This window comes from Carlito syrichta, unplaced genomic scaffold (assembly GCF_000164805.1).
Source record: "Carlito syrichta isolate Samal-C Ts95f unplaced genomic scaffold, Tarsius_syrichta-2.0.1 Scaffold311350, whole genome shotgun sequence".
In the NCBI taxonomy this organism is placed as follows: Eukaryota; Metazoa; Chordata; class Mammalia; order Primates; family Tarsiidae; genus Carlito; species Carlito syrichta.
In genome coordinates this window covers 56,683-67,353 of record NW_007255446.1, presented here as the reverse complement: position 1 = coordinate 67,353, position 10,671 = coordinate 56,683, and the positions used below count along the sequence as shown (strand labels likewise).

Sequence of the window (10,671 nt, the reverse complement as noted above, 5' to 3'; positions counted from 1 at the left end):
GGTCCCCAACCTTTCTGGCATCAGGACCAGTTTCGTGGAAGATTATTTTTCCACGGATGGTGGTGGAGGGGGCGATGTGCAAATCCCTAAGGAGCGCCATCCTGGGCGTAGTTCCTGATAGGGTTCGCGTTCCTATGAGAATCTAATGCGGCAGCCGAGCTGGCAGAGGCGGAGCCGGCCTCCTGCTGTGAGACCCGGTCCCCAGGGCAGGTGGTGCTGGGGACCCCTGCCTTAAGGATTCTGCCGCCGCCTTGGCTGCAGAGCCGTATCCGTACACCCTGTGGGATGTCTGCTGAGCAGTGGCCTGTCAGGTGCAGTGACCACCGTGAGGTGCATGGGGCTATGTTGAACACGCCACCGCCTTTGTTTCCCAGGGGAGCAATGTTTACACACTTAAAATGAGGGAAAAAAAGTAATAGTATTGTTACACATGAGAGTCATGCAATTCACATCTTTTGTGTCCCTAGTTTTATTGGCACTCTGTAAAGTATTTGTGACAGTTCTGAGCTGTGGCACCAGCTGTGGGGATATGGTGCACAGAGTTGGCTGCAGCCTGTAAGGATGCAATTACCTTCTAAGTGAGTCCTCTGGTGAGAAGACTTCTTGGTGAGGCTGGTCCACATAGCCTATACAGAAATGCTTCTTAGCTTAGTGGAACTTCAAGTACTTATGGTAGGTTGGCTTACCCGCAGATTTTCCACATTCCTGGCATTGGTAGGCCTTTTTCCACAGTGTATTCTCTTGTGCACAGTGAGGAATGACTTGTTGGTATAGGCTTGCCCAAACTCCTAGCACACCAAAATTTTATCCCCAATGTGAGCCCTGATGTTACTTGAGGTGTGACTTCTGGGTAAATCCTTGCCCACAGTGACCACAGGTGAAAGGCTTCTCCCCTGTATCTTCTGGTGGAAAATGAGGGTTGACTTTTGGGTAAAGCCTTGCCCACAGTCCTTGTGCGGGGTGCCAGCCCCTGCAGATATTGGGGGTCCCTGGTAGGAAAGATGGCATAGATATTAGAGGGATAGATATTAGAAGAAAGGAGACTGGACTCTGTCTAGTGCAGAAGCCATTTAATGGGACAAACCATAAGCCTTTTATCCTAAATTTTCACAGGTTAAATTCACAAGACTTTCACGTGAACACAAAGCCAGGTGGTTGGGGGGTGTCCCCCACCCACCAGATGTCTCCTCAAGCATGAGGAAGGACAATCCCAAAATTATCTCACTGTTCCTTATGCTTGGTTAATGTTTCTCAAAAGCAATACAACAATTCTAGCATCATAATATTCTAATAATCAATAACTTCTAAAGCTTATGCATACACAACACCTAATGACTAACTTAAATCCTAATATCTTTCTATTCTATGCTAATTCTACCTACACTATAGAAACTCTTCATTATAGCTCAAACCAGTTCCTAAAGAATGTGGCCCAGTCCAAAGATCACGCTGGGCCGTTTCTAGAAACAATTGATTACAATCTCTTAACAAAATGGCTATTCTAAAATCCTATATATCTATCTTAACTTCTATAAAAGTTTCTAATTCCTAATCTTAATATATAAAGCTGATCATCAGCAATGAAGCTTCTAAAAATAAAACCCAAATATAAACTGTAAATTGTACTAAAAACCAAAACTGCAATAGTAGAAAAACGGGAACAATGAAATTTCTAAAGTTAGCCGTATTCTTATTTTATTTTATTTTATTTGAGTTGGAGTCTCACTCTGTCACCCAGACTGAAGTGCAGTGGCCACTCCCGGCCACCGCAGCCTCGACCTGCTGGGCTCCAGCGATCCTTCCGCCTCAGCCTTCCAAGTAGCTGGAACTACAGGTGTGTGCTACCACGCCTGGCTCATTTTTTATTTTATTGTAGAGATGAGGTCTCGCCAAGTTGCCCAGGCGGGTCTCGAACCTGCGGGCTCAGGCAATCCACTCACCTCAGCCTCCTAAAGGCACGGGATTACAGGCTGAGCCACCAAGCCCGGCTACTGTATTCTTATTAAACCTCAAAATATCATGTTTGATCATGCTTGAACTAACATAATTCCTGCCTTAGCACGACCTATTCTACAATACTTTCTGTGAGTAAAATAAATTCAATTTCTATAAGTAGAAAAACCCCACACTAATTATAGCTAAAACTGGTTTAAAAGAATGCAGCCCAGTCCAAAGTTTGCACTGGGCCCTTAGGAATGTGGCCCAGCCCAAAGTTCGTGCTGGGCCATTTCTGTTAACTCTAGATAATCATCTATACCATCTAAAGCTAAAAACAGCTCTCCATATGTATATATTAATTCTACAAATATACTTTTAAATCTTATAAAGAAGCTTGTAGCATGTAGCAGGCTCCCAAAAGTGACCTGAGTTTGAATTATATCTAATACCTAAGCCAAAACCGCAGTTCATGGGAAACAGGAACAATGCGTTTCTAGAGTTAGCCATGCCCGTCACAGTCACAGAGGCTTCAGCTTAGGTCAACAGAGTTCCTTTTGGCTAAGTGTGCTAAATAGAAAAAGGGAGGAGGGAATAGGGTCAACAGCTCCCGAATGCATATAGTGGTCTCAGGGTCCACGGCCCTCCCTAATCCCTAAAGCTCAGTGGGCCTCCGTAGCCGGCTCCCAACATTCTTGCACACAAAAGACTTTTCCTGAGTGTGTCCTTTGGTGTCTGGTGAGATACGACTTCAAGGTGAAGCCTTGACCACACTCCCTGCAGAAAAGCTGCTTCTCACTTAAGTGTGCTACCAGGTGCTTATTATAGGAGAACTTATGTGGAAACCTTCGCTCACACTCTGGATTCCTAGGGCTTCTCCTCTGAGTGTGTCCTCTGGTGTAAAATGAGATTTGACTTTTGGGTAAAGCCTTGCCCTCAGTCCTTGCACACAAAACGCTTCTCCTCTGCGTGTATCCTCTGGTGTCTGAGGAGACTTGACTTACTGGTGTAGGCTCGCCCACACTCCTCGCATACAAAAGAGTGTGCCTTCAAATACTCATCGTATGATGACTTTCATTAAACCTTTGCCCACATTCTTGGCATCTGTTAAGTCTTCTCTTCAGAGTGTGTTCTCTCGTGCACAGTGAGGTTTGACTTTTGTGTACAGCCTTTCCCAGAATCCCTGCACACAAAAGGCTTCTCCCCCGAGTGTATCCTCTGGTGTCTGAAGAGTCTTGACTTACGGCTGAAATCTCACCCACATTCTTTGCACATGAAAGAATGTGTCCCTGAGTGTGTTCTCTGGTGTCTGTTGAGGTGTGACTTACTGCAAAATCCTCGTCCACACTTCTGGCATACATAAGGCTTCTCTCCTGAGTGTATTCTCTTGTGCACAATGAGGGATGACATCCTGGTGTAGGCTCGCCCACACTCCTCACATACAAAAGGGTATGCCTTCATTTGCTTATTGTATGATGATTTATTGTTAAACCTTGGCCCACGCTCTCGGCCTCTGTAAGTCTTCTCTACGGAGTGTATTCTCTCGTGCACAGTGAGGTTTAACTTTTGGGTAAAGCCTTTCCCACAATCCTTGCACATAAAAGGCTTCTCCCCTGAGTGTATCCTCTGGTGTCTGAGGAGAGCTGACTTGAAGCTGAAGCCTTGCCCACATTCTTTGCACATGAAAGGCTTCTCCCCTGAGTGTGTCCTCTGGTGCAAGAGTAATGCTGACTCATCACTAAAGCCCTGTTGACACACTTTGCATGCGAAAAGTTTCTGCCTAGAATGTGCTTTTTTGTGATTGAGCATTATCATCTTCTGGCTGAAGTCTCGCCCAACCCCTGCATACTTGAATGTTCCCCATCTTCCATTTTCTATTCCTTTTAATACTTTGTCTATTTCCTTAGGATGTTCCCTCTGGGCTTGGCTGGGCTCTATTTCCACCTCTTTGTTCCTTCCCACTGAACTTACTACTTGTCTTAAGTTGGGGCTGGAAAATGTCCTTGAAGTCTGTTTCTTCCTCCTGAACAACGGTTTAGAGGTTTTCTCTTTCTCTTGTTCTTCTGCTATGTCACTGTGGCAACTCTGATCAGAAAACTGTTGGTGTGGTTGCTTCTGAGCCTCTAGGCCAGGATCCCTTGGCTTCAGGTCACGTTCTGTATAGAGGCCTGGAGACATCTGTGAAGAATGATTGTGCAATATATGTTTGCTGAGCAAGTGCTGACTAGAGAAGGTCAGCAGGCAGCAGGCACAGAGATCGATTTCTGGTTCTGATCCTGCTGAAAAGGAAACATTTGCAGTTAGAAGAGTTAGAGTTGAGGCAGCCTAAGCCCTTCTACCTTGTATTATAATGAGATCAGCCCTACAACACAACACAAACCCAATTTCCCACAAAGGTTTCCCTTACAGGACCTAGTTTTTCATTCCATTATTATATATTACATCTTCTCTTGAAAAACAGAATACACATAGTACAAAAATCTATTGCCTAAACTGAAGCTAGAGTATCATCTAAAGTATAAACTAGATCATAACCTTTTCCAGTCAGCACTTGCTCAGCAAACATATATTGCACAATCATTCTTCACAGATGTCTCCAGGCCTCTATACAGAACGTGACCTGAAGTCAAGGGATCCTGGCCTTGAGGCTCAGAAGCAACCATACCAACAGTTTCTAGTTTGGACACTCCAGTGGTTTCCCACCACATTCAGTGCAAGACTAAAGGGATGACAGGGCCTGCAACTCAGCTCCATTGCTCTGAACTCAACTCCCCCCACCTTCTGACTCACTCACTCCAATGTACACTGACAGAGCCCATTTCTGTCCCCTGAACACAGAAAGCCCTTTCCTGGTTTAGCACCTATGTACTCCTCACATATATATTTGCTTGGCTTGGCTGTTTTGTTGCCCTGAATTCTCAAATATTACTTTCTCAAAGAGACCCTAGATGTCCCTTCTGTGTAACAATGTCATCCTGACTCACTCCCTTCTGTTGCAACATTCAGATACATGTGCTTTCCCTGAAATCATTTCTTTCTAGTACTTAATCACCTTCTGTTATATATGTGGGGTATGTTGTTTGTATGCATGTGTATAATATCCTGATTACTATCTACCACAATTGTATGGTAGGCTTTGGGAGAATGGTGATTTAATTATCTTGGTGCTGTATTTGCAGGTCAAAGAATAGTTTGGCATATAATAGGCAATTATAGGCTCAGCTCGGTGGCTCAGCCTGTAATCCCAGCACTTTGGGAGGCCAAGGCAAGTGGATTGCCTAAGCCCACAGGTTCGAGATCAGCCCGGGCAACCTGAATAAAATAAAAAATAGCCAGGCATGGTAGCATGTGTTTGTAGTTCTGGCTACTCGGAAGGTTGAGGTGGAAGTATCGCTGGAGCCCAGAAGGTTGACGCTGGGGTGGCCATGAGCATGTGTGCCACTGTACTTCAGCCTGGGCAAAGGAGTTAGACTCCAACTCAAAAAAGAAAATAAAAGAAAAGAAAAAGGCAATTATATAATTCATAAATAAGTGTTTTATGAAAAAAGGCACATGCATATTATTTGGTCTTTTAAAGGTAAATAAGTGAAAAAAAAAGTTGAAAGAATTTAAATAATTTGGCTCTCATGAGAAAACGGGGAAGTATCTCAGAAGACTTGTTTTTAGTTCTGTAAGCTGTTCATCATTAAATGCTATTATAAATTGTGTACATGAGGTTTTAAAAAAGTTAATAAAAAGGAAATACAGAAAACCTAATACAGAGTTGTTGCTTCAAGATGGCTGACTAGGTGTGCAGTACCTGCCTCTAATAAGAAAGAGCCAAAACACCTACTATATAACCACACATTGACTAGAGCATCTAGGAGGGAACACTGGAATTATGCAGGGAAATTATGAGGAACCTCTGAGATACAGAAAAAGCAAGCAAAGCAGCCAGCCCAGTGAATCCTGGCTGGAGAAACTCTCCACTGCAGGGAAAAGCTAAGTGAGTGATCCTCAGCAGTCCATATTCCCACTGTGGATTCCTGCAATCCTAATCACGAAGAACCCCTCAGCCCTTAAGAGCCCTAAACTTAGTACAGACAGCTGCCCAGAGTCCACGTGATGACACTGTTGGAGAGAAAGTTTGCACTGAGTTCCTTATACTCCCCACATTTGAAGCATCTGCCCTAAGCATTTTGAGATCCCAGGTCCCCAGACTATACTCTGCCCTGGGGTCCAAGAATCCCTGCATCTCCACATTTCTGGAGCCCTGCTGACATCCCTTCAGTATACTCAGAAGGCTGGAGAAGCATAATATTAGGTAAACCCATTGGCATGGCTGGGTCCCCAGCACTCTAGTTCATGAAATGTCCTAAATCCCATGGGACACTACATAGGCTGCTTCCAGGATGAAATGAGACAAAATGTGTGCTCCCTAGAGCTTAAGAGCCGCCTGTCTGGGACCACTGACAGCAATGACACCCTGTCTAGCAGCAGGGCTGCCAAGTACCTTCATGCACCTTCAGGAATGTTGGGAACAAGTCTGGAAATGCACCACACTGGGAACTGAGGCTATATCCACCCTGCCCACCACCATCACCTGAGAGTGCTATCTGGTGACTTAGGTATATCCCACCCTGCCCACTGCTGCTGGGTTGTACTCATACCATCGGAAGGCCTGAAAACAGGCCTGTATCATCTGTGGTCACTGCTGCCACAGTTGTCACTGGCATACACCATCAGGAAGACTGAGGAAACGCTTGACCCTCATGTCATTGCTACTGCCAGTGTGTGTGCGTATTATTTGAGTAACTAGAAATCAACCTGTCTTGGCTGCTACTGTTGATGCCCATGCATGCCATGTGAAGGTGTAGGAACAGGTGTTCCCACCTGCTGTGGAACTGCAAGTGCTGTCCAGTGGCCTAAGGATGGGCCTAGCCCACGCATATGCACCTTCCAGGATGCCAGGGAATGGCCTATTTAGATCACTGATGCCACCATTGACACCTGCAGCTCAGAAGTCTGATGGTTGGCCAGTCTCCTCTAATGCCACTGCTGACACCAAGCATGCCACCAGGGATCATAAGGATCCACCCATCTGGCCTGCTGTTGTCACCTCCTGCACTTGAGAATAGCATCTGGAGGCCCAAGGACTAGTCCGCCAAGACCCTCCATTGCCAGCACCCTAGTATGTTGCTTGGGGGCCCAAGTACTGGCATGGTGGCCTACCACTGCCAACACTAAGGCCTGAGGAATGACGTGTCAAGGGTCCCCATCCCTAACAAAGCCTTGCCACAGCCTCCTTTAAGAACTGTAGTCTTGGCCGGGCTCGGTGGCTCAGCCTGTAATCCTGCACTTTGGGAGGCTGAGGTGAGTGAATTACCTGAGCCTGCGGGTTCGAGACCTGCCTGGGCAACTTGACGAGACCTCATCTCCACAATAAATCAAAAAGTAGCCGGGCGTGGTAGCACACGCCTGTAGTTCCAGCTACTTGGAAGGCTGAGATGGAAGGATTGCCGGAGCCCAGCAGGTCAAGGCTGCAGTGGCTGGGAGCAGCCACTGCACTCCAGTCTGGGCGACAGAGTGAGACTCCAACTCAAAAAAAGAACTGTAGTCTCGGCTCTGTGGCTCGGCCTGTAATCCCAGTGCTTTGGGAGGCCAAGGTAAGCGGATTGCCTGAGCCCAGGGGTTCGAGACCCGCCCAGGCCAGTTGGAGAGACCTCATCTATACAATAAATCAAAAATTACCCAGGTGTGGTAGCACGCACCTGTAGTTCTAGCTACTTGGAAGGCTGAGGCGGGAGGATCTCCAGAGTCCAGCAGGTTGAGGTTGCGGTGGCCAGGAGCATGCCACTGCACTGACAGAGTGAGAGTCCAACTTAAAAAAAAAAAAAAAAAAAAAAAAAAAAAGAATTGTAGCCTCAGGCTCACTAATCATCAAAGAAATGCAAATCAAAACCACACTGAAGCCAGCTTGGTGGCTCAGCCTGTAATCCCATGCCTTTGGGAGGCTGAGGTGAGTAGATTGCCTGAGCCGGTGGGTCTCGGTGGGTTCGAGACCCGTCTCTGGGCAGCGAGACCTCATCTCTACAATAAATCAAAAAATCAGCCGGGCGTGGTAGGCGCATGCCTGTAATTCCGGCTACTTGGAAGGCTGAGGCAGAAGGATCGCCGGAGCCCAGCAGGTCGAGGCTGTGGTGGCCGGGAGCGGCCACTGCACTCCAGTCTGGGTGACAGAGTGAGACTCCAACTCAAAAAAACCCCCCAAAAAACAAATAAAAAACCACACTGAGACACCATCTAACTACAGTCAGGATGGCTATCATCAATAATTCAAAAAAACAAGAGATGCTGGAGAGGATGCAGAGAAAAGGGAACACTTCTACACTGTTCGGGGGAGTGTAAACTAGTACAACCTCTGTGGAAAACAGTGTGGCGATTCCTAAGAGATCTAAATACTAACCTTCCATACAACCCAGCAACTCCCCTTCTGGGAATATACCCAGAGGAACTCAAATCATTCTATGAAAAAGTTACCTGCACATGCATGTTTATTGCAACACTATTCACAATAGCAAAAACATGGAACCAACTGTGCTGCCCATTGAAAGAGGACGGGATTTTTAAAATGTGGTGTATGTACACCATGGAATATTATGCAACCAGAAAACAGAACAAAATTATGGACTTCACAGCAATTTGGATGGATTTAGAATCTATAATACTCAGGGATCTATCACAGAGACAAAGAACTGAGTACCACATGTTCTCACTCATAAACAGACCCTGAACGATTATCATAATACTGTAAGAAATGGATTGGCAGTAGTGGAAAACTGTCATGGGAGGGAGGGGAAGCACACTTCATCAATAAGGGTACCTGCTGATCTCAAATCAGGTGAAGTGGGGCCAAAGAGAGACCCAAACTTTACCTATACAATGACCACTTATATATCTAATCCTGAATTGTATCACACATCTTTAAACAAAAACAAAAACAACTGTAGCCTAAGACACAAAGGAACTCACAATCACCACTGATACTGATTAGAGCTGAAGAAATCCTATGGATACTACTGCACTTACCTGGAATCAAAAGCAAAGCACACCCAAATAACACTATAGATACATATGTAGGAAAAAGTCTTTCCATGCAAAAGTGAATGCATAAAATAGGAAGAAGTAACTGTCACACCAAATGTGCTGACATAAATGTAAGGACACAAGAAACATAAAAAAGCAAGGAAACACAGCGTCTCCAAAGTAACGTAATAATTCTCCAGTAACAGATCCACCCGAAAATAAATCTACAAAATATCTGAAAGTGAATTAAAAATAATGATGTTAAAGAAACTCAGTGAGAAACAAGGGAACATAAACAATACAAAGAAATCCTGAAAAGAGATTAATTACCCGAATGAGAAATTCAATAATGAGATAAATATTACTTAAACAAACAGAAATTATGAAAATGAGAATTAGATGAATGAATTAAAAAACATAATTGAGGCCGGGTACAGTGGCTTGTACCTGTAATCCCAGCACTTTGGGAGGCAGAGGCAAAAGGATTGCCTGAGCCCAGGAGTTCGAGACCAGCCTGGGCAACTTGGTGAGATCTCAACTTTACAATAAAAAAAAAAAAAAAAAATTAGCCAGGTGTGGTGGCACATGCTTGCTTGGAAGGCTGAGGCAGAAAGATCGCCTGAGCCCCGCAGGTTGATTATGTGGTAGCCATGAGTGTGCCACTGTACTCCAGCCTGCGCAATAGAGTGAGAATCTGACTTAAAAAAAAAAAAATGTATATCAAGTAGAAGAAAGAATTTAAGAGAGGTCTTTTGAAACAATCCAGTTAGTCAACAAAAAAAGAATAGAATGAAGAATGAAGAACGAAGAGAGCCTAAATGACTTATAGTACGTTATACAATGATCAAATATCAGAATTTTGAGATTTCCAAAAGAAGAGCTAGGTAAATGGATAGAAACCACACTTAAAAATAGTTGAAAATTTCCCAGTCCTTTGAGAGATACAGACACCCAACTATGGATGCTTAAAGATCCAAAACAGTTTGAACCCCAAGAGGTCTCCTCCAAGGCATGATACAGACAAACTATCAAAAGTCAAAGACAAGGCAAGAATTCTAAAAACAGTAAGAGAAAAGCATCGATCTCATATAAGGTAATACCATCATACTTACAGTGAATTTCTCAGTGGAAACTTTACTGGTCACAAGAGAATGAGATGACATATTCAAAGTGATTGGGAAAAAAGCCCAAAAAACTATACTCAGCAATAATATCCATACAAATGGAAAAAATAATGTATTTCTCAGATAATAAAAAACTGAGAGAATCCATCAGCAGTAGAATGGACCAACAAGCAATGCGTAGAGGAATCCTACACCTGGAAGTGAAAGGATGATATGTGCCATTATGAAAACACATGAAAAGTATAAAACTCATTGAAGAGCAGATACACAAATAAGAAAGAAAAAGGAACCAAATGTTACCACTACAGAAAATCACCAAAAAGTAAAGGCAAACCATAAACAAGTAAGGAATAAAGAATATACAAAACAACCAGAAGCAATGAACAAGATGACAAGACTAGGTCTTAACCTATCAATAACAATGATGAATGTATACAGTTTAGCTGAGCTCAGTGGCTCAGCCTGTAATCCCGCGCCTTTGGGAGGCTGAAGTGAGTGGATTGCCTGAGCCCGCGGGTTCGAGACCCGCCTGGGCAGGCGAGACCTC

The 10,671-nt window shown here is 44.4% G+C and overlaps 2 protein-coding genes across 2 annotated transcripts in view; both read right to left on the bottom strand.

The window, feature by feature from the left end:
• Positions 1-336, bottom strand: part of NANP (N-acetylneuraminic acid phosphatase) — an 8,984-nt gene extending 8,648 nt beyond the window's left edge. The window contains exon 1 of the mRNA XM_021717862.1: positions 276-336. Coding sequence (XP_021573537.1) covers positions 276-336 — 61 coding nt within the window. The remainder of the gene's footprint in view (positions 1-275) is intronic.
• A 109-nt stretch (positions 337-445) lies between these two features.
• ZNF337 (zinc finger protein 337) overlaps positions 446-10,671 on the bottom strand; it is a 32,548-nt gene continuing 22,322 nt past the window's right edge. The window contains 6 exon segments of the mRNA XM_021717861.1: positions 446-719; positions 722-825; positions 827-899; positions 902-998; positions 2,607-2,805; positions 2,807-4,103. Of these exon segments, the coding sequence (XP_021573536.1) occupies positions 568-719; positions 722-825; positions 827-899; positions 902-998; positions 2,607-2,805; positions 2,807-4,103 (1,922 nt within the window). The 3' untranslated portion in view covers positions 446-567.